The 24,805-nt window shown below is 42.0% G+C and overlaps 1 protein-coding gene across 1 annotated transcript in view; it reads right to left on the reverse strand.

Annotated features, from left to right (window-relative positions):
- Positions 1 to 23,381, reverse strand: part of si:dkey-215k6.1 (transmembrane protein 132C) — a 246,350-nt gene extending 222,969 nt beyond the window's left edge. The window contains exon 1 of the mRNA XM_061038479.1: positions 22,478 to 23,381. Within this exon, the coding sequence (XP_060894462.1) occupies positions 22,478 to 22,559 (82 nt within the window). The 5' untranslated portion in view covers positions 22,560 to 23,381. The remainder of the gene's footprint in view (positions 1 to 22,477) is intronic.
- Between the last annotated feature and the right edge of the window lie 1,424 nt (positions 23,382 to 24,805).

Here is a 24,805-nt window from a genome sequence, read left to right on the forward strand (position 1 = left end):
ATCTCAATGTATTAGCACACAAATAGATTTTAAATGTTTTTGTGATTTACCAGCTGGTTAGAGCAGGTGTCAGATTTCATGGAGCAACCTCATGCACAGAAATTCTGGATTAGCTGAATGAAGAAAAACACTCCTCACGCTCTTTCACTCCCTGAACAATTACCAGAGATTAATCTTTGATTAAACAGAGCACTAAAGCCTCAGCTGTTGGGCTGGAGCTGCTCTGCAGTGAACATCTTACAGTGTGGGGATGAACTGGGCTACTCAAAGGGTTCGATCATGAGAAGTTCAGTGAATTGGAAATGTTAAAAAAGCAGCAAGTTCAAGCACTGTAGGATAAATAAAGAATGAGAGTATGAGAAGTGTGCAAAACACTATTTTATCAGCTTGTTAACTTGTGTTCAACTTGTGTCAACTTGTAGTAAATAATAAAGTATTTACATCAATTTTGCATTCAAAGTCCATCACTCTGCGTCATGAGGGAAACAAACACTTTATTGTCTCAGTATTCTTCCTCACTCACTCTCATCTCAAAGTAAACATAAAAACACCCGTAAAACAGATGAAACACAAAAGAAAACCAAAACACAGACACATTTTTTCACTCCGTCTTCCTCTGACTCAATGTTTTTTTTTTCTCTCACACACAAACACACGTTTGGAAAGAAAAGCAGCACTTTGGAGTGATGGATGAGGAGAGGAGCTGAGTGGGTGTGGCTGAAATAGAACTAATGACAGAAAGACAAGCGAGTGAGAAAACAAGAAAACAAGTGGGAGACAACAGAGAGCAAAAGAGATGGAGAGATACAGAGGAATAAAAACACAAAGAGGCAGAGATGACTACAAAAGAGGCAGACAGAGAAGAACAGATGACAGTGACACAGAAGACATGGATGCAGCCTCTGATGTCTGATATTTAAGTGCAGTCTGAAGACAATTCTAGTGACTGAAGCGGAGTTAAAGGAGCCGCTCACAAGTATCTCTTTATTGGTAGCATTTATGTATTCAAGGTTTGGACTCAGTTCTATTATGTATACATTTTCAAATAATGCTAATAGTAAAAAAAAGGAGAGGCATTGATCCATTGAATAAAGTTACATAGAAATATAAAAAATAACAAATGATAACATTGACTAAGTCACTATCTATTGGTTGGTAAATCATTGGTGCTATGCTCTCACTGTGTGTTATAATCACAGACGGTATAAGAGGAAGTTGGCATCATTAAGTCATCCATTTGTCGTTGGGTTATTGATTAACGGCCTCAAGGTCTGGCTTTTTTGGATGGCGCCATCTTGTTTTTAGGGGCCAAAATTGACTACATTTGGACAATGACAAGTTCAGTAACTTCAATTAGCCCAGTCGAGACCAGCAGAACAGTTAACCCCTTAGAACACGCTGAACGCTCTTTACATTTTCTAAGAGTTGAGTCATTTGATCATTGGAGCATCTACATGAAATAACTTCCCCATGATTGTTTGAACATAATTTGAAGAGACAAACTTTGTTCAGATTCTGTAAAAGCACAGGCATTTTCTTATTTCTAATGAATGGTTGGTTCAGGTTTCATGTGACACCTAAAACCCCTCTAGGGATTGGGTGTGTGATGGCAGCGGGGCCTTTATAGGTGCGTTGTCCCAAATGTTTTCCAGCTATCCTGTTATGAAATAAATCAACCATTCTACCTACAAACACACACACACACACACACACACACACACACACACACACACACACACACACACACACACACACACACACACACACACACACACACACACACACACACACACACACACACACACACACACACACAGAAACACCTAATTACCTCTCACAGGCACATCAGATGGCAAACAGCTCTTAAACAGCCCGCTGGGAGACAAAAAGATGAGGGGGAAGGAGGGGGAAGGAGGGAAGGATATAGAGAGTAGAAAGAAAGAAAGAAAGAGAGAAACAAACAAACAAACAAACACAGAAAGATAGAAAGAAAAGTGGCAGTATACAGAAAAGAACAGTGTACACTGTTGATAAAATGATAGAAAAAAAAAGAGTTAAAATTAGGGTCTAGGGATGATTCGTGTGTGAGAATGAGCAAAAGTTAAAATAGAAAGCAAACAGAGGGGAAAATAGATAATGGTGTATGTAGGGCAGGAGACAGAGGGGGGAGAGGGGAGGTACATATGGAGGAATCCTCCTCTCCTCCAGCGATGAGCAGAGAATGAACAGATGTCCAACAGAGGAGAGAGGGAAAAGAAATATCACGATGCAGGAAAGGGGAGGCAGTGAAGTGAAGCTGGAAAGATGAAAAGGGAAATATGGGTTGATAGTTTATTTTAATCTATGGCAACAACTTGAAATTTCTCAGGCTTCCCTGTTTGTTTTCCTCTCTCACTTGAAAAAGTCAAAGGAAGGGAACGCAGTGAGGAGATTGTACAAAGAGCGAGATCAGAAGGAGAGCCACAGGCTCCGTCTGGTTTCCTGCTGAGCACCACTTACAGGCTAATCCCTCCCCGGTCTATCTGTATGTACGTCAGATTTACAGTTATTAACAGGATGGAAGGGCAGGCAGGAGGACCTTCTTCAAAGAAGAGTTGCTCGGTTCACACCACCTGCCCGGTTTAGATCTCTAACTGAATCCTTATCAGCAGCTACTACAGCTGATCCTGACCTCTGGGGGAGAAGGAGAAACATTTTGCTGATGGAGTTCAGCAAAGTTGTGCTTCCCTCTTACATTCTGATCTAATGTACTCACTTTCAACTTAATTATGTCAGTCTGGACACCTACTGAGTAGCGTTGCGAGATGTGTAGCTCAAAAACGTCCTTATTTATCTCATACCGGCGTCAGTAAAATCCCTAATTTCGGCCGTTGACATCCAACACCGTAACATTAAATGTATGTATTTAAATATGGAACGGCATAATAGATCTCCTTAAAGGATAATATTATATATTATATTTAAAGTGCAGATTTTCAGATCAAAACAAATGCTCCTTTCTGACTCACCTCCTTCCCTCAGCTCCCCCCCGCCCCTCACCTCCTGTTTCCAAACATCCCCCTCCCCTCCCGTCCCGTTTCATAAACCAGGTTTCTGTAAGGCACAGCCAGCAGCCTAAAGCGCTAACAAACATCTGAAAGTAAGATTCTGTCATTCATTTCTCAAAGTTGATTCAGTTGTTTTTTTTCTTTTAGGCCATAGTAAGTGTTTTCTTCGGTTCGGAAAAAAATCTGTCGGCTCTCCTTCCGTTGTACTCTTGTGACGACCCTCAGTTGTAATGCGTCCGTACACAATTCTTCCCCGACATGGTGCCAGGCCTAACGGTTGGAGAGGAGGGGAGAAAAAAGCCTCTACGTGAGATATAAACAAGCTGAAGGAAGCGCTGTCCCACAGATCCAAGAAAATCTTTTCGCTATATTCATGTTCTGAATGTCGCATATTATGCCTTAAAATAATCATTTTTGGCCCTGGACAACTGTGTCTCCATTTGCTCCTGTACATGAATGCTCAAGGTCCAGAACAGAGGGAGACAGACAGGAGGAATGGTCGGGAGAGGTTCACAGAAAGAGAGAGTCATTGGTGTCACTACAGCCGCTGATAGAGAGGAAACAGCAGAAGGATGGAGAGGAGAGAGGTAGAACAGTAGAGTGATAGAGAGGTGGAGGTGGGAGTCCTTATCAGAAAAAAGCAGGCGCCTTTATCTCCATGCCCTCCAGACACACACAAACATGTACACACACACACACACACACACACACACACGTGCAAGGACAGAGGACCACTGACTGCCCTAACACACTCACAGATTCACACATACCTACAAGGAAAAAAACACTACCAAAGCACAAACACACACACACACACACACACACACACACACACACACACACACACACACACACACACACACATCATCGTAACTATCCAGTTAAGACAGTCTCACACAAACCTTGTACTGTTAAACAACACACACACACGCACACACACACGCACACGCACACGCACACGCACACGCACACGCACACGCACACACACACACACTCAGCTACAGGTGAGCGACAGGCACCATTTACACACTGACAGCCATGACCGCCTCCCCTCCGGCTGCCATGGCAATGAATACCATTAGCATCCAAAAAAATGTCAGGGGGCATGCCCAAGTTCCTCATCACACACACACACTTGAACGCACACACACACTTGAACGCACACAGTCAGAAATGTCAGAGGCCCGTGCCCAGTAATGTATCTGATGGAGAGAAGAGGCAAATGTCAGCTGTTCTTCAAAATGGCATCCAGCAGCTGTGTTAGCTATACAGCTGTGACTGTGGATGGATACTGCCAATCACAGATCTGTTACACATGATGTATCAGTAGCATTGCATATTCCACATGGCAACAAAAATAATGAATGTTTGGGAGGATGTCGGCCTCTACATAGCAGGAAGTGTCCTCTACCGCCTTATGGCAGCAATCAGTGAACATAAACTAAATTTAAGAATTACTTTGGATCACTTCCAGCATGTTGTTACTAATTATTTATGCCACAACGAAAACACGTCTGTATAGTGGATAGACACTTCTTTTTCAATGGTAAACAGATGAGTAACAAATTAGGGGTAAGCAAGATGAATAATCGAAGTGAGAAGCTGACCCAACTCCACCAGAGCGTAGTCAGCCCTGAGGTCGGGGCTTGACGGTTTGGGGAAGAGCACTGTCTTAAAAAAAACAGACAAGGTTCCAAATTCACACTGTTTCACACGGGCCATGGAGGTCACACACAAAGAGGGCTGGAGGCGAAGACATGAGGGATCTCTCTGCCCTTAAGTAGCAATCTCAAAGATCTTGGTTTCCTTCTCTTTGGCAGCACCTTTAGCAATAAGCAATAATTGCAGTGTTGTTCTTTAACCTCACAGCTGACTGTTCAGACTGTTTGTCTTGACACAAACATGATTTTTTTTTTTTTTACAGTATCTTCTGCCTCTTTCTCTCTGGATAACCAACCACTGCTGAATGATTGAGACCACTTTTTCCTCAGGATTTTCAACTCAATATCTAGTTTGTTTTGCCAAATCGTACACCAAAAGTAACGATTTCCGTGTCGGCTTAAACTGTTGAAACTCTTGCCTCAGCTTCTTCCTCACTTTTCATTTTTTAGATTTGTATATTTGGTGATGGCCATTAATAAACCACACTTTTGCTTGTGGCATCGTGCCGCTCAAGAGTGAAAGATGTTTTCAGTTACTCTAGCCGACAGGGCTTAAACACAGCAGGCGTGCAGTGGAAATTGGAAGTCGGACAATTGCTTAGCCTGTGATCAGTCATGGTCACTTCCCGAAAACTGCATTTACGCACAATTTGAAAATAAATGATGTTGCTGATGGAGCTGGAATCCAAAAAGAGGAGCGTCATTATAAATGAACTCCTCATGAGTCCCTCAAAAACTCCACCGCCATCTGTCAACAGAGGAGGGGGAAACTTTTTCTCTCATTCATCAGAAACGGATGGATGGAGTGATGGAAGTCCTGTGATCCCCGGCCAAGCCTTTCTCCATCCGCCCTCCAACCCCCCGCGCAGAAATCTCAGCAGCAGCCACTGGCAGCACTCGCCCAAGGTCACAGGGACAAAGTTAGGGGTGGAGGAGAAGGAAGGAGAGAGAGAGAGAGAGAGAGAGAGAGCCAGGAAGTGTGTGCTAGTGAGGGAGTGTGTTATGAGATGTGTGTTCATGGCAGTATGTTAGTGTGAAAGGCATAAGGAGTTTAAGATAAGGTATAAAGGTGTGTGTGCTCGCAGGGGTCTTTGTGTGTGCATGTTCAAAGCACAGGGGGACTTGTAATAACTTCTAAAACTCCAGTGGCTTTGTGTGTGCATGCTTGCGTGTGACTGTGCATGATGATGTGTTTGTGTGGAATAAAGATGGCTGCTGACTGAGCCACAACGCAGCAGGCTCAGCCACATGACGATAAATAATCGCCTCTGAGCCACTGCACTAATGAGCCAAACACACACTTAACACACATTCAGGAACTCACTTTCTTAAAATCACATACGTGCACACTTAGTTTACTATCTTAAATGACTATTTGAACCCCCACACAGACAACACAAACACTCTTCAAATCACTATCTCAAACGCACATATTTTTCAATCTTTTGGTCTTTTAAAGAGGTTCATTCTTCAACCTACTGAATTAGAATGAATAGGCTGATTAGACAAAAACACAGCCAATTACTGTTCCACACAAACACACACACATCCTAAACTGCCCTTCACAAACGCAGACAACACCTCTCATGAAGCAGTATGTACAGTATCTATATCCACTGCCGACCCCGGGGGTGTGTGTGTGTTGGCTGTGGCGAGTGATCCATCAGGAACCCCGCTGCCTCACAGAGGTCAAACCCATCAACCCCCGAGACCGCTGCCAGGACGGCACACACTTCAGCCAAGAACCAATCAAAACAAGTTTCACATGCTTTGCAGCACAGAGGAGGTCATCAGCGCTGGGCAGCATGCGTTTCGGGCACATATTTAGTTTAGTCCTATAGAGAATGCCGAAATGACTGTCAAACTTGATGAAGACAGAGAGCAGATTGAGTGTCAGCAGCTCCTATAGGTAAGGTAGTGTCATTCATCATTTACGGTCCACATAGTCTGCATGCGCCTCGTCGCCGTTCACTGCCACTCTGGTCTAGTTTTTGTCAACATTCATGTCGCTTTAAGGATTAATTGCAATAATTTTCAGGTAAAACCCTGAACTACAGAAAGCGCCCTTTCCTGGAAAATATTCAAATATATCAATAAACTCAAGACAAAATGCAGACACAAATATTGACATTTCTTGTTTGCTGCTAATGAGCTAATGGCTGCAAAAGGTGACATTTCCATCAGACACAGTATTTGGTTTGACGCGCTAATGAGGAAATGTTCACATGCTGACAGCCTCAACAATGATCGTCTACATACATCATCATTATGCCATCACCATAGCATGTTTGCTTTACTGACATTAGCATGAAGTTCAAAGCATGGCCACCATTGAGCATGGCCTTGTTTTTAATCAAATAATGAAAACTGTAAGAAACACAGACCCACCAGTGATCGGCAGTGAGACCATCACCACACCGTAGTGCTCAAGCAAAAAAAAGATACGACCAAGCTTTTAAAAGGAAATAAAGCAAATCAGGAAAATATCACAGGCTTTCACGATTTCAATCCTTTGGTGACTTTCTTTCAGTGTTGCTGCGCTGCCAAATGTTCTCCACTGTTTAACCAATTGGCGTTACAACAAAGAATTGTGTTACAAAAATGTCACCGCTGTGTGAGGGGAGTGCACGACAACGTCTTTGGGAATCTGGGCAAGCAATCAACCAGAAATAACGTCGAGGTTGGTTGCATGCCCCTTTGCACCAACTGATTATCTCTTAAGATAAGCAGGACATTTGTACAAATGCGCAAATACCATCACATGTACAGAATAGTGACTTTTTTCTCTTCTCCTAACCAACATCCTCTCCCCAAACCCGCTCTTATTCTTCACAGATTTTTACCTCTAAATGGTTGCCCCCCCCCCAACACATCCTGCTTTGTCACTGCTCAGCCCGCTTTACTTCTGTCTTCTTTCACCCTCTCCCTCCTTTGTTCCTCCTCACTGCCTTTGGGTAAACATTTGTCAGTGTAACGCGAGTGTCTCAGGTAAAGATATGCAGATTAACTCTCACTCGTTTGCATAACGAGATCTTATTTGCCAGTCTAATTACGGTGGCATGCCGAGGCCGTCCCAGAGCTGCCCTCAGGGTTCATTAGTGGGGTTCGTTAAGAGGTTTGTTAACAGGCAGCTAATCGCTTCCTCCCTCTTTAACAAATAGTGGAGCCTGAAAGTCCTGAAAAGACCCCCGCTAAACACACAGCCATGTTGGTTTAAAGGAGATACACAGAGGCACACACAGGTTTAGTGAACAAACACATCACACACTCGCACAAACACACAACGTCCTTCTAAACAGATTATTCTTTCAAACTCACACACACACACACACACACACACACACACAAAACACACACACACACACACACACACACACACACACACACACATACAAAACACACACTCTGTGCTCAAGAGACAAAGGAACTGGTCAATGTATTGAATACGTTTCCGTTTCTCCAGGGAAAACCATACACACATACAAACGCACAAAGCTTTACTAGAGCCTATTAACGTATTAAACCTTTTAGCTTAAACTTAATGAGTAAAGAGACAGGTTTTTTTTTTTTTTCAGCTCAAAATCACTCTCAAGGTGCTTTATTGAAAGACAAATACATACAGAGAAATGTTGAGATCGTGCTAAGTAAATGTCAGTATCAGTTTTCATCATTAATGCATCAAATTCTGTCAAAAACACACAAGACACTGTGAAGTGACATGAGATAATTGTTCAATGGTTACTGCTATTATATTAACACTATTGGTAAAAATGGCTCTAAAATGGGAAAAACTCAACGGTGTGTTTGATAATTACTTGACCTGACTGACCTTTATTGAAAGTGGTGCTTATCATACATGACTGAAAGCACAAACTCAACAGTACCATTGCATGTAGACCATCTTTTTGTCTCGTTACACATAATATCATTTGAAACTTGGTATTTATTAATTTATTCGCAGACATATTAAATATGTTTCTCAGGAAAATCTGTCAGAGTGCTGCACAAAACAGAGCAGCGTTTCAAGAAGACTTTTATTAACAAGCAGAGGTTCGCTAAAAGGAAACTTCATGTTGTAAAAATATCACCCTTGAAAAGGCAGAGTTTGTCTTATTAGGATGAAAGGGTGGAAGAATTAGCATATCATTACAAAGATCACTAAACCAGACAGCTGGTAACTTCTTCATTTGAATTGATTCAATAAAAGATAAAAACACAATCGTGTTATATTAGAAACAATTAATCACTGCTACAAGTTCTCATCCCAGGTTGTAAAATACCAATGCTTTGTCAAGCTTCTTTGTACACACTACAGACACACTGGCTGCCTGCTTAGAGTTACAGAATTGTCTCCTTTACAGTCATCCAGATACAATTATAATGTCTTGTTAAGGGCCCGACGGATATAGGATTTTTGGGGTCAATACCGATGTTGATATTAGGGAGGGGAAAAAATCAGATACAAATATATTTCGGCCGATATCTTTCTAAGAGATAGATATAGAGTGACAAATGTAGTGCGTTGATCCCTCAAATGTAATTATCAAACACTTGTGGAAAAGATTTACGGAGAGGACGAGATGGTCACTCAACTGGAAAGTGACCGCGCATGAACGTTTGTCACCGCGTGACACTTTGGAGGGTTATAATGCTTGTTGTAATACATATAGCGCCCTCTGCTGGTGAAAGAGAACTGCTAGTTTAACAAAATGAAACTGAAATGAAATTCTATTTGACTGGTGAATAAATCTAGTGATATCGGCACATATCTGCGATTAAAAGTAGTCGATTAATAATAATTAACAATATTAACCTAATATAGAATGGAAATGAACAGGAGTAATCTATTTAGATCTAAATATATTTATGAAGAAGACTGCACAATTGAACATGTACACATTCACACCAGTGATCTGATGTAAGGCATAGTGAGGGCAGAAATAATACGACCATTCTTCACAACAACTCTAATAAGTAGAGTATAACTCTAACAGGCTGCCACTCTCTCCTACAACAGATGCAGCTTCTCTCATTCTAGTTTTAAGCACAGACTGGGATCAAATCTCAGCGCGATGTCAATGTTCTCCTCAGTCTCTTTATTGTGGCTCACAGCACAGGAATGTTTTGCATCTCCAAGAACAGGCAGTCTGTTCTATCAGTCAGAAGTAATGTCATTGTAATTTCAACTCTCACAAGAGGAAGAAATAAAGGGAGCAAGTTCAGCTCTAAAAATGAATGTCTTTGTACATGATGCAATTCAGGTGGCAGACCTTTTCTTTATTTTTTTTCTTCTTTTTTTTTTTTTAGATTTTCTCACAGCCCCTCAGAGCAGCTCCATTTCTTGCATCTTCAAGTTCATGACCCCGTAAATTGTAAAGAGAAGTGACAGGAGTTGTGTCGTGATCAAGCCTGCCATCAGCTCGGATAATAATTAACACCTCTCATGCTTTAAGCTCTGCTGCTCAGCTCTGAATCATTTGTATGTTTTAGCAGGACTCAAGATGAGATCGTTTGATAAAAGTAGGAAAAGGCAAACCGTAAATCGCTGTTAAAGTTTGACATTTTATTTCATCTATGTTATTTCAACCCTGTGTGTTGAGTCTGGCTACAACTTCATCTATCAAAATAGATGAAGGGCCATATTACTTTACCCTGAAACATAGTATCCATTAGCTTCTGTGTAAAGGTACCGTAGAACAGCTGATTCAAGAAACCCTTAATTGTCTGTTTAGAGGTACCCTTTAGTTACTATTTAATATTACATTGTAGCATAAGTTTTATATTGCCCTATTATGTCTGTTTTAAGGTACCCCCCTTGTGTCACCTTTTTGTTTGCTTTAAAGTACATTATTGCGTTTGTCTCAGGGTAGTCTCTTGCATTTGTTTCAGGGGACCCTCTTTATCCTTTCATGTCGGTTTTATTTGATTTATGTCTATTCTGGAGGTAGCCCTTAGCTTCTGTTTAAGGAACCTTAAAGCTGTTTTAAAGTACCCATCTGCACCTTTCTCAAGTTATCATTTTGTGTCTGTTTAAGGAGACCTTTTAAGCGTCAATCTGAGATACCCTTTAGCGTGTTACAGATAACATCTAGCGTTTGTTTTAAAGTTTTCTTGTGCGTTTGTATCAATGTACCCTTTTGCATTTGTGTAAGGGTACCCTTCAGCATCGATTTAAACTACCCTTTAAAGCAATCTAAGATGACCTGTAGCATCTGTTTTAAAGTATAAGGTATGTTTTTCATGACCATTATGCGTTTGTCTTAGGACACTCCTTTGTGTATGTTTAAGGGTACCCTATAATAATAATAGTTGAGGTACCCTTTAGCATCTCTTAATTTTCAGAACCTTTCTCCCTCAAAGACTTTGAATATTAAGGATGTGTAACCATTGCATTTGGTTATGTTTAGGGTTACCCAAAATACCGGGTATGGTTTAGAATAAGATCTCACCTTGTGGGTTAAACAAAAAACTCAACAATTTCCCGTCCCATGAGCCCTTAAGGACAATCTGCTAAGTCAAAATACTGCGTTGATTGCCTTATCATTTGCCTTACCATTTGCACCCCCAGACTTTCACTCCCCTTGCCTCTTTCTGCAATCATGTGACACAATCACATAATTACAGTAGGAAAAGGCAGAACATAAATCACATTTAAATTTAACATTTTTAATTCAATTACTGCATGATGGGTCTGGCTTCTACTACAGCACCCTGGCCTCCCACGCCCCCTCCCCCGCACCCTGGCAAGACCTAAGGGATAGATGCCTGAAATCCTCACAGCGTCTTCCTTTGACGGGCAGAGCACAGCCGAGCAGAGCATGTTAAACATTATGTAGATGCAGTCCTGGAGGCGCCGAGAGCTTTGTAAATAGTGGAAATCTTCACTGTAATGCTGGCCTACAGGCTAAGAGCAACACAGAATGAAATGTTAAATCTTTCTCTCAGTCCCAAACACTCGCTCGCCAGCTTTTTCCTATGCCAAACACCCGTCCCTCTCGTTCTTTTGTTTTACGGATCTGTTCATCTTGTTCCTTTCTTGCGTCTTTTTCCCCCTCTTGGCTTGTAATTTGTTCTTTGCCTACTTCCCTTGCAACCTTTTTTTCTCTTTTACTCTTTTGCTCTCTCATCTTTTTCCAATCTTCCCCTTTCAACCCAGTCTCATTTCACACTGCTACTTTTTCATCCTCTTTTCATCTCTCCCTCACTCTCTTCATCCCATTTTTTCACAGCGCCCCGATCGTGGCCTGGTCTGGCCTTTTAATGTCTCCCTCTGCTTTTCCCACTTCTTAACCATTTCCATTCTCTCTCACTCGAGCCTCTCGCTCAGACTGTTGCTAATGCCATCAAGTGTTTACCGCCGGCCTGAGCCAAACATTTAAAGCCCAGGGCCCCTGAACTACTTACACACAAATACAAATAAGGAGCACAGTACAAGCACCTGTACATCTTTCAAAAATGTACATCTGAACATAAAAACAATTGTATCAGATCAAACTACCCACTAGCAACAACCCTTTGCTGATGATGTTCTGATTTATTTTATTTCTCTTCTTTGCATTTCCCGTCTCCTGTCTTTTTACTATTACTTTATTTTGTGTTGACAGGACGTCTAAGTCTCCTAATAAAATCTTAAACAGGTTTCTATAAAATATTTACATAAAGGCCCTTGAATTTTGTTTTCCTAAATGCTCTGCCCAAATTAAAATATCTGCATGTTTTATTTTTCTGTTTAGCACTGATGATGACCTGAGGGCAAACCTTCTGCTTTTTAAGCAATCTTACACTTTGGGACACTTGGCTTTATTTGTGTTTTGCCAGTTCATTTAGTTGAATTTTCAGTTTGACATTCAGCATCTATGTCATTCAACTCCAAAAATGGTTGAGAGTGGCATGGTCAAACACAGCTCACTTGCATTTAAAGCTACAGAAACAGAAACAGCCTGTTCTGAACAAGACTGTAATCGAGGGGTTTATAGGCCTGATGAAATTCAGGATCAGAGTGGATTTATTACAAGAAACTTCACAGACATGATTTGGGGAGCTCTGGGACTTATTTAAACTTGTTGAAAAGGAGGATAATATGTGACCTTTCAACAGTTAATCTTAAAGAGAACAACAGGCAATATTTTAATCCTTACACATTCAAAGGTGGGTGGATTTAATCTCCCAACTAGTGAGACAACACCAACTGGCTTCAAATAGGAACATTTAGTCCCATGACTCTGGATGTGCTGTGTGTCCCTGCCTTTAGCTGTTAAACCCGTCCCTTCAGATTCACGCTGTGTTGTTCTACCAAAGCTTTTTCAAAGGCCTGTGAGATGTCTTACAGTATGATGCATTTTGTGTTACTGACAGTTTGCAGGTTATATCGGCGACTGTTTATCTGAACAAAAGGAACCGAGGGTACTAAAAGTATTTTAAATGTTAATGTTATTCAGGACAAACTTCATTTGAACCCTTCCTGCACAAACACACTCAATCGCTGCCAACACACACACACACAAACACTCCAATATAAAAGAAGAGACACTCAAACACACAGTACACGATGCTCCTTCCATCCCCCAGGTACGAGAGTAAAACGACATACAGTACAGGCTAATTGATTCCTGTGCTCTTCCGAAGTGAATGTCGCGCCCCGCTAACACAGCACACGAGCATTCTCTGCAGCCTTCTTTTTTTTTTTTTTCCTTCCTCTTTCTGGTTGCGTGTGGTTTCAGGTTTGAAATCAATTTGTCTGAGATGAAAGTTTTCAATTTCATTAGCTTGATCAAATGGAGCGCTGTTAACAGGCGGCGGTAATAGAAAATCATTTAGGGCCGAGCAGCTCACACACTCTCAGAGGACTGGTTAAGAGCTGCTTAGAGAGAGAGCGAGAGAGAGAGAGGGGGGAAGATAGAGAAGATATGGAGGGAGGAAGGAGGGAGGAGGGGGGAGAGGAGAGAGGGGAGGAAAAAATTGGATGACATGTGGGAAAACATAGATGAGATCATGAAAAAAAGAGACAAAATGTGAAAAGAATGAGGAGACAGAAGGGGATAAAACACGGATCTGAGATGACAGGGAGTGAAATATGGCACTTTAGGAAAATCTGAGACACAATGGCACCAGATAAGATGATGGAGTGAGAAAAGGTAGAGGGAGAGAAAGGTAATATGGACAGAAAAGAGAGAAAAATAAAAGCGAAAGAGAAAAAAGGGACATGTGGCGAAAAGGGACAAAGACAATGTTGATTAAATGGAAGGAATGGATGATTAATGGCAGTGCAAAAACGATTAAACGAGTGTAAGCGTCACAAAAGAGGCTGAGCATAAACAGGATGCAAAGAACAATGAAAGAAATAAAGAAGGAATTTGTCTCTTCCTCTGGTGTGTCTGTGAAGCTCTGGCCCATTAAACTCCTGTTATTGCTTCTCAGATGTTTGTCAGAGAGAAATCATGTTGTGATGAAAGAACATAAATAAACTAATAGCCACCAAAAAGCTGATCAAGGCAGCAGATCGCAAGCTTAATACACAGTTAGATAAGAAAAACAGCAAGCACATCAGAAGTTTATTAATACAGAAGATGAAGGCAGAGAAAGTTTGAACTATGAAGAGGTGAGATGGAAGGAGAGACAGATTCATTTATCTGATCGTGGGAGACAAGTGTGTCCGATTTGCAGGTTTCAATTGGAACATATACTTGAAATCAAACAATATAGAATGCTTGAATATCATGCCTTTTAATTCATGATTTTATTAAACCTGACAATGAGAGCAACATTTAAAGAGGTACAGTATATCAGGTTTAAGTTGAAAAAACGTAGCTCCAAAACCATTTAAAATGCTTTTAATGCCTTTATTGTAGAGACAGGACATAGAGTCAGAAGTTTGGGAGAGAAAGGTTGGGGGATAACATGCGGGAAAGGAGCAAAAGGTTGGATTGGAACATGAGCTGGGTCCACTTTCAAGGATTTTAGTCTATGTTCACCAGGCTATGCGTGCCACTTACAATTGTTTTTGTTTTTTTTGTTTTTTTTTACCAAACTTGTGACTTGTATTGAGGAAAGAGAAAGATGATAAAGAAAAACCCATCCAGGTCCTCACAGGTAATCGTTACAGTTAAGTTTTTACACTCTTTTATACAGACAAACACAAACTCACATGTACCACACTTCACAGCGATAAATTGCATTCAATCAAAAACTCAATGGGAAAATTAAAGCTAATGTTAATCCATTGTTAGTCTCCTCTGAGTCATTGTGTAATGATGATAATGATTAGCCATTCAGCTTCACTCTCACACATATAAACACACGCGCGCACACACACGCACACGCACACACACACACACACACACACACACACACACACACACACACACACACACACACACACACTGGGAAGCTCATCAGCCAAGGGAAGCTAATGTAGGAGAAAATGTTTTGCTGATTAGCTCAACCTTAAAGCCCTAGACATAGCTTCTAGACCTGCAGTAGTGGTCACACACACTTACTCACTCTCACTCTCACACACACACACACACACACACACACACACACACACACACACACACACACACACACACACACACACACACACACACACACACACACACACACACACACACACACACACACACACACACACACACACAAAACAGACATGCACACTCAAAATTAGCCCAGCTATTCATGCTAATCTGAGGGGAAATGACTTGCTCGTTAGCAAGACCCTTAAACCTCTCGACAGGCCTTTGAAACACGGCCGTCTTATGGTCACAGAGAGTGTACAGACAAATGCAGGCTCAGAAACGCACACCCCACACACACACACACACACACACAGACAGTTCACACACACACACACACACACACTTAAGTACAAGATGTTGGACTCACTATTATGACTTCTCAGTAAGTGCCTTCATAGCAGAAATGTCAATGTGAGAGCAGAGTACAATACTGACTATTCAGAAGTCTCAGATTTAATAACAGATGCATGAAACAACCTTAAACGTTTTCTTCCTTCACTTAGTGAGACACAAGACATCAGATTCAGATTATTCCAATATCTCATACAAAGGAGATGCATACCTGACATCTAACCCCGCGTTGTCTTATCAGACAATAAACAGACCTTTATTAAAGCATTTGGAAGACAGTCTTTTAGTTTCTGATAAAAACTAATGTAATAAAAACCCAATAAGTCCAGTTGTAGTCGCATATAAATGCATTAACTCATTTATTGAATCTATGCATCCGTATATCAGTTAAGTGGTACTCTAAAACCCTGAAGAGTCTTCATTTGAACTTTTCTCATAACGACGGCAAAGTAAACGAGAAAATCAGCCGTTCAAGTTTATAGTCCAACATAAATGTGTGCTTGTTTGCATTTGATTGATTAAATCGGCGACTTACGAGATGATGTTGTGTCGCGGTAAAGTTGACCCATGAAGTTCGACTTTTCTTCACCAGATGACCCTGTGTTGTTCTGCTAGCTCTCCCTGTGTTGGAACTTAAACACTACAAGGCTGAATGTGAGAGTTTGCTTTTAAATGAAGGGAAAGGGTCAATCAGAAATTAGTCATAGCGTCTAACGCCTACCCCTAAACCCCCTTCTTCTTTTTTAAATGTGTTACAGTCAGAGAAGCTATCGCCCCGCTGTGTAAAAGTTTGTCAGTGACTTCGCTTCTCATGTGTGCAAACAAAGTTATTCTTTAGAGAGTACTGTTATCACCATCTTTATGATTCATATAGGACACACAGAAGACTGAGTTCTTTGACATGAGACTCGCTTCTAGACATGATATGAACAACTTTCTGTAGAAGACCTCACTATAAATGAATCCTTTTAAGAGAAGATAAGTGACTAAAGTGTTCTCCCTCCACACAACATCCTCAGTCTGTCAGTTTGAAATGATTAGATACCAAAAACTACCACATGGATCCTGTGAATCATAATGTGTTTTACAAAGACAGAACTCCGGCCTTCAACACGCTCATATTTTCAAACTCAAAAAACCTTCCATCTACCACTGACTCTTTATCACAAGAAGCTAGAAAGAACTGAAAGATGATTAAATTGGACAAAAAAAGTGTCCATGCCATGAAATGTAGTGCGATATAGAACAATGTCTCCCTGAGCTTTAAACACAAACTGTGATCTAATCTACATTTTTCTGTTGAATTATAAAATTCTCAAGTGCATGCATAAGAAAGCATGAATGAAAAACATGCTCTGACTTAGTTATCATCCTTACCAAGGTCACTTAATTGACATTTCCTTGAAAATATGAAGTAAGACCAGTTTACATAATGCGGCTCTCTAATATTGCATCCTTCTGTTTCTTCTGCCGTGTGAACGCCAACGAGAGAGGATGTTTGTCTGAAAGTAGTGTGTGTGTGTGTGTCTGGAATTATGTGAGTCTCAGTGTAAATATATCCAGGCCCAGCAGCAAACAGTATGCTTCTTGATGAGATTTACTGATATAGAAGGAAGGGACACAGAGGATGAATACAATCCACTCTCAAGAGAAGACAGAATCTCTCTCTCTCTCTCTCTCTCTCTCTCTCTCTCTCTCTCTCAAGTGAGATGTTTTCATGCAAGACAGAAACAGAAACATCTAATCAATGATGTATCCCTGGTTAGATTAAACTACAAATAGAAAACATTGGATTTAAACTTAAAAGGCGTGAAAATCTACAACTCAACACACCTACTCTATACTGATAAATATACAAAGACACTCTGTGTTTTTCTTTACTCTCCAGTGAGAGCAAGACGAAGAATGTTTCGAAGAGCCAGCTGGCAAAAGTTTGGCTATTGTTTAGACTGGTATTGGACATTATTGTTCCACTGCTATGGAAGATACTCCAAGCTGATAAAAGGTGGGTGGGTGGGGGGAGAGACTGCTGATGGCAAGAAAACAAACAAAAGAATAAATAATACCTAAAACAGAAGTGATGATTACAGAGTTATGTGGGAAGTTTTGGGGTTTGAAATTGACAGCAGCTTTTTAAAGTAGCAGCTTGATTCATGTTCTGCACGATAATCTATATGAACTTCCACGAGTGTACAGGAATGTGGTGGGTTTTTTTTTTTCAACTGCTAGAACAGCAAAAAATGTATGAAATTTGAACGTATTGCATGTTTTCAGAGTGCCCATTCACACCTGTAAATCTACACATTTCTCCCACAGTCTTTCAGCTGTGTCCCTGTAGCCGGTCAGATTCAGGAGGACCCTCAACTGTATCTTTTAGAAGAGATGAGAGACTTTTTTCACTTTCTCCTCCCTTGCAGGGACACCGCTTTTTACAAAACCTACCTCACACATAATCAATTTGTCTAACTTATGTCCACCCACTTCTTTGGTTTTTTTTTAGCATATCTGTGACCCTCAGTACTGCATGCAGCTCGGATCAGCATGTGCACTGTCTGTCACCATCACAAAAAGGCTGTGTGAAAGAGTGTGTGTGTGTGTGTGTGTGTGTGTGTGTGTGTGTGTGTGTGTGTGTGTGTGTGTGTGTGTGTGTGTGTGTGTGGAAAGAGAAAAGGTCCACACCAAAGGAGTCAGATTTTTCTAACATCAGGGTGTTTAGCAACCTCACACGCTCACATTTCCCGCTTTTTTTTTTTATACCCTCTCTTCTAGCATTTATGAGTAAATGTTAAAAGTTCACATCTTCCATCTCTGAAATGTCTCTGGTCCCATTTAAAATCCTCTCAGTTACTTCTTCAGAGAATAAGCTCCCTCTGTGTGTGGGTGTGTTGGATGTGCTGTATATGTGTGAGTTCTTTAAGTATGTGAGTGCGTGTGTGTGTGTGTGTGTGTGTGTGTGTGTGTGTGTGTGTGTGTGTGTGTGTGCGCGCACGTGTGAGCATGCAAGTCTGTGCCTTAGTGAGTCAGCGAGCCAGTGAATGAAACCAACAATGAGACACAAAGACAGACACACACACACAAATACACACACAGAGAGGGAGCGGTGTATAGAAAGGAGACGGTTAGAGACCTCCTTTGTATGTGAGTGTGTGTGTGTGTGTGTGTGTGTGTGTGTGTGTGTGTGTGTGTGTGTGTGTGTGTGTGAGTGTGTGTGTGAGTGAGTGAGTGTGTGAGTGCGTGTGTCTGCCTGTGTGATCGAGCATATTTGCACTTCACTGTTAACCTGTAACAGAATGTCAGCACTATGCCCCATTACTCACGCAATACAGAGCATTAATAATTACTGACGTGAAATCACTGAGACAAGCAGACACACGCACTCACACACTCACTCACTCACACACACACTCACACACACACACACACACACACACACACTCTTTGAGTAGTGGAGATTTCTTCCAGTGTTTGACACATATCGTACAATCTTTGTCACATAGCTGCTCCACACATTTACACATGCAGAGTTTTTTTTTTAAAAAGGGAATTAAAATGAGAAACTGAACACTGAGACATCCTTTATGTTCCCGTCAGGAAAAAGTATTGTCCATTGCTTGAAGAGTTGCAGATGTTGAGATTTTACTGTTGTAAGGCCTCACTTAATTATCAATATCTGTGATTTCCTTTTGTAAAAATGACTAAAGGATCCTTTTTTAAAGAAAGGTTAAATATGTTAGTACTAATCAGGATATTTTACAGGTGAATACTAAGTGTCAGTGCTCTCTAGTTGACACATTATAAACATCTGTCTCTTTAGCTGTTCTGTTCAATCAAGAGAACTGTTCACAAACTACAAGGCTACAGATAAATAGAAACTTCCCTCATGTGCTGACTTCATGCTTGATTTGCATGGGGTGTATATTAGGAATTCCCCATTCGCCCGCCCACAGCAGACCTCCTGCAGAGAACACAGAGCCGAGTCATGACCCCCCCCCCCCCCCCCCCCCAGCGACTGCTCAGCCTCTGAACCTTTGGATACCAAACTAAGCGTCTCGCTGCCGCTCGGCTTTTCAACGAACATACAACTATGACGACAAATCCGGAGCCGACCTGTATGATGAAATAGCATAGTGATGTAATTACAACGAAACGGAGCGACATGGAGATGGAAACACCACACAGGGTGTAAGGAGAGAGTTACACACAGGGAGATAGAGGGGGGATAAATACGTCTTAGATTAAATGATGAGTGACATACAGGGCTGCGAACTGAAAGCATAATTTGACACAAAACAATAAAACAATGCTTAAGTGGTTTAAAACCATGTTTTCTTGCAGTGGTTTTAGTCAGGAAACTTTTAAGGTTTTACAAATAACAGCAGGATACACACAAACACAGGTGAATAATGGCCTGCGTGACTGATCGAAAAACAAGCAGGAATAAGCAAATAAACACTGGGGGAAGAAACAAAACTCAATTCAGAAAAACAAGCAGGAAGAGAGAAAAAAAAAAAAAGCAAGAGTTGTTTTGCTTTTTAAACAGCCTTAGGTGGCCATTACACCATCAGAGCCAGGGCTCCCCAATGCCCAATAACAAGCGTGTAACCACAGCCAAGTTGGAAGAGACCTTTTTCTTATGCGAAAGAGAGAGGGAGGAAGAGAGAAAGAGGGGGATACTCCTGGCCAGCCAAACTACCAAGGGAGCTACTAAACAGCAGTCAAAGAGCAACATGCACTGTCGGACAAAAACTACATACCCTGGGCAAAAGGTTATATTGGGGATTTTTTTTATCCCTTATGCAGAAAATGGAGAGGAGAGAAGAGGAGAGGAGAGAAGAGAAGAGAAGGGTTTATGGGAGGAGAGGAGGAGAGAAGAGAAGAGAAGGGTTTATGGGAGGAGAGGAGGAGAGGAGAGGAGAGAAGAGAAGAGAAGAGAAGGGTTTATGGGAGGAGAGGAGAGGAGAGGAGAGAAGAGAAGAGAAGAGAAGAGAAGAGAAGGGTTTATGGGAGGAGAGGAGAGGAGCGAAGAGAAGAGAAGAGAAGAGAAGAGAAGAGAAGGGTTGATGGGAGGAGAGGAGGAGAGGAGGAGAGGGACTGTTTGGTTGATTTCATCTTTCGGTTACTCAGCCGTTTTGGCAGCCACAGCTGTTTTCCTTCCCTCTCTGGTCTCCTGTCGGTGTTGCCGTGCGCCGCGCGGTCACGGCGACTGGGACCGCCGCGCTCCGGAGCGCACAACGCAGCGACTGTTAACTGCTCAGTGAGCCGTGAGTGATCGGAGCTGATTAAAACACTAACACACACGCGGGCATGCAAGCGCGCGCTCAGACAAGGAAAACACTCTAGGGAATGTGATACTAATGCTGAAGGACTGTCATTTGTGTGGAAAACGGAGGCGGACAAGCGCGCACTCAGAGGAATCCAAACCTAAAATATATGTCAGCCTTCTTCTTTTCATGCTTCTTCTTCTTCTTCCTCTATGTGTTTTTTTCTCCCGGGACTAAGTGGGTGGTGGTGTTACCCAAGCTGAATTCTGAATATCTCAGCCCTGATTTAGTGTTTTCACCCAAAACAGCAGATCGACATCTGCGCACGTTGCAACACGCCCTGAATTAAAGAGTCTCCCTGAGCTCAGAGACTGGTGACTTTGTGTTTGGAAAAGGCACGCGCCACAAGTCAGTGCAAAATAAAAGCCTTTGAGAGAGTTCTTCAATGAGGTCAGCATTTTCTTTCAGGCGCACACGTGGAGAGATCTTGACCCCTCTCTTCTTTTTCTTTGTGCTTCTTTCTAAAATGCATGCGATTTTAATGATCGTTTACTTTACTTGCTTACGTGTACGTTAAACGCCGCAGTTCAGAGAGGCTCGTGTGCATATTTTAGGATGGACAGCTGACACTTTGATTTAAAAGGACCTCAAAGTATAACAAACCCCCTCCCATACGACTGACTGAGGATTCCAAACCGGAGCCCACGAGCGTGGGAGAAGTGACACGTATAAAATCGAGTCTCATTTCTTTCGCTTTAGTATATAAAATAATAACTTTATATTTCATAATTTAAGGTAAAATGATGCCATCAGGTCTTCTCCGAAAACCTGGAATACGCACATCGGCGCACCAGCCGCCGTCTCTCTGGGCTTCGGGTGTCTCGGATGTCACCAGTTAGTTCCATCTGTCATTTGACGCTTAGGCTCAGTCAATTAGTTATTATTCCTTACACGCGCATGAAACAGGAGGTGTCAGTGTTGAAATGGAATAATCGATTGTCGTTAGGCAAAAAAAAAATATTGTGTTTTACCAGACTAGTGTTTTAATGTTGCAAAACATGACCTCCGATCTGTGATCAGCATATGGCAAACAGGCATAGCCATTCTCAAAACAACGAAAGAATGCCACAACTTATTGCAACACGATGGAGTTGTACAATTTATTTAGAGACGAGGGCTGTCACGTTCATTTCGGTGAGGAGGAAGAAGTGGATAAACTGAGTTTTGACTCGGGTTTCCCTTCATCGATGTCCCGAATGCAGACTTTATTCTGACATCACTTCTCCCCAAAGCGCAAATTTACGCAGCATAATAACCGAGAACAATATACCAACAGGTACAAGCAGCCGATCATTTTTTGCATTAACGCGATGTAGCTAAGTGTAAGTTATCATTTTTAACAACTAAGGTAGCAGGACTGAACAAAAGGAAACGAGGACATAAAATACTGTGTGTGGGTTTGACATTCCGTGTATCTAGCCCTAAGCAAAAAAAAAAAGAAGAGAAAAGCCTTTCAGTAGCTTCCAACTTCCATATACAAAGCTCCACAGGCAATTGATTGTGTGCAACCATTTTCTACGTTTGAATTAAATCACGATGTCTGAAACAGGCAACAAGTTTTCGTCACCATTTACATCTCTTACCTTTCCACAGGAGAAGAAGAAGCACCGTCCTCCAGAGGCAACAGCCCACCGGCGCGCCTCCCCGACTCGACACTGTCTCCATCCCTACAGTCGGTTAAAATCTCCGGGACTGTTCAAAAAATGGCAAAAGGGGGTATTTACTTATTAATCTCTTTTCGTCCCCCCAAAAAAGATCACTACCGCATTGGTGCCATAAATAATCTCAAATTGACCAAACTGCACTCCCGCTGCGCTTGACCTAAGACACCGCTCAGACGAGGTTTGGAGGGAACTATAAATCCTTCTGGGGACAGTATTAATCAGAAAAAATCCGATGGGAAATTCCTGCGCAGGATGGCTTCTCTTTTAATCCTCCACCCCAAAAAGTCAGCAGTGTGTTTCCTTCAACCCAGAGCCGAGGGATGAACCCGTTTGTCCCCAGTGGTGAGCTTCTTCCACCGGTGCGCTCCTCCGCGTTATTTATCCAAACGGGACAGCAAAAGCTCACCGTCTCTCCCTTTATCACACTTTTCTTCCTTCTAAAGTTCACAAAGACCAGCAGAGTGGACGAAGAACTCCCATGTAGGATTAAAAAGTCAACTTTACGCGCACCATTGAACCAAAAAACAGCCTGGAAAACTCTGTCAATTAAGGCTCATATGTTAAACAAAATCCAAATTCCGCTCGCCGGGGAGCTGCTCCGTCCGAACTCTCTCTACTCATTTCTCCCTCTGTGTCTCCTGTCCGACTGTCCTCCTCTTGCTGCGCGTGTGTCGCATGTGTGTGCGCGTCTGGACTCAACTTGAGAGGCTGTATACACTCGTCCGCGGGATGGAGGGAGGAGAGGAGAGAAGAGGAGAGGACCGAAGAGGAGGAGGAGGTCTGACGCTTCCACCAGCCGACAGAGGAGAGGGAGGAGGAAGAGGAGGAGGGCCAGCGAAGGCTGTGGGGCTGAGGAGGGAGGGGAGGAGGGGGGGGGAGGCGGGATTTGGGGATTTGAGTGACGGTAATGCAGCCAATGGAGTGTGTAGGATTTTATTTTTACTTTAGTGTGGCTTATCAGTCGTTTGATGTTTCTTCATATATTTTATTCAGTATAGCTATTTTTTTATTGTCTATTTAATAGCCTACTGCCAACCAGAGGTACTTCAAGGTGTGTGTTTGTATTTAGAAACTGAAGAACTTTGGAAAACCAACATGTTTGGATGAGAGACCATTTAAAGCCAATTACTGCAAACACAAACTTGTTCATCTATATGAAACAAGGCATGCGATTGTTTTTTTATTGCTTTTGTTGCTAAATAGCGAACGTTTAATACACAGTAAATATTAAATAATCTCATAAGAATAGGCCTGTTCCTCTCTATGTTTCATGTGTGTTGTCAGTCAGTGTGTGCGTTGGTTCACATGCTGTTTATTCTTTCAAAGCCTCTCTGCATTATTCATACTGAGACACGCGCTACACCTGTTCTCTCTGTAATCGATAGACACGAACTTCGCACGAGCGCTGCTTTGTGTGCGTTGTGCACGCGCACTCACGCACATCACATCCACCTCCAGTGGCGTGTGACAGCTTGTACGAGTGCAAAACGTGATGCGGCAGGCACCTTGTAATACAACTCATTCACTTTCTATTGATAGGACGAGTGCATGTGTGAGACTGTGTGAGTGTGTGTGTGTGTGTGTGTGTGTGTGTGTGTGTGTGTGTGTGTGTGTGTGTGTGTGTGTGTGTGTGTGTAGAGGAGAGGAAAAGGGGGCTGAACAGAGAGAACATTAAGGTCTTCTTTGAGTCCGAGACGATATTTCATGAGGCCGCGTGCCTGCTTCCCTTTGTCAGCTAAATGTGTAAAAGCTAAAGAGATGACATTGTGACTTATTGAATTGCAAATCAGTCCGTTGGCGGAGAGATGGGAGGATTTCCGGAGATGGAGATAGGCTACGTGAGCCTCGCTGCCTCTCTGTCCGTCTGTCTCTCTTACCTGCTTGTCTATCTCTCTGACTCCACGGCCTCCACCGGGTAGCTAACAAGGAGCGACAGCACCCCCTAGCGTCCAATTTAAGAAGAAACACAAAGCGGTGGCACTAACTGCCACACATTTATCCTTCATTTGGCTTTAATAAAGATTATATGTGAGAGTTTTTGCCCTTGTTATTTATCAATAATGTATCAAACATTTACACTCTATCATTCCTCTCTGTATTTATGATATGTTTCCCCTTGTTTTTCAGTTCCTTTGGTCACCCACCTTTCCGAGCAAAAAAACATTTTCTGGCCTCCAATTAAAAAGCCAGCTATACCTTCTATAAGTAGCCACCATCTGTCTAAGTTATAGAACACAACAAAATCAG

Source organism: Labrus mixtus, chromosome 5 (genome assembly GCF_963584025.1).
Source record: "Labrus mixtus chromosome 5, fLabMix1.1, whole genome shotgun sequence".
Classification (NCBI taxonomy): Eukaryota; Metazoa; Chordata; class Actinopteri; order Labriformes; family Labridae; genus Labrus; species Labrus mixtus.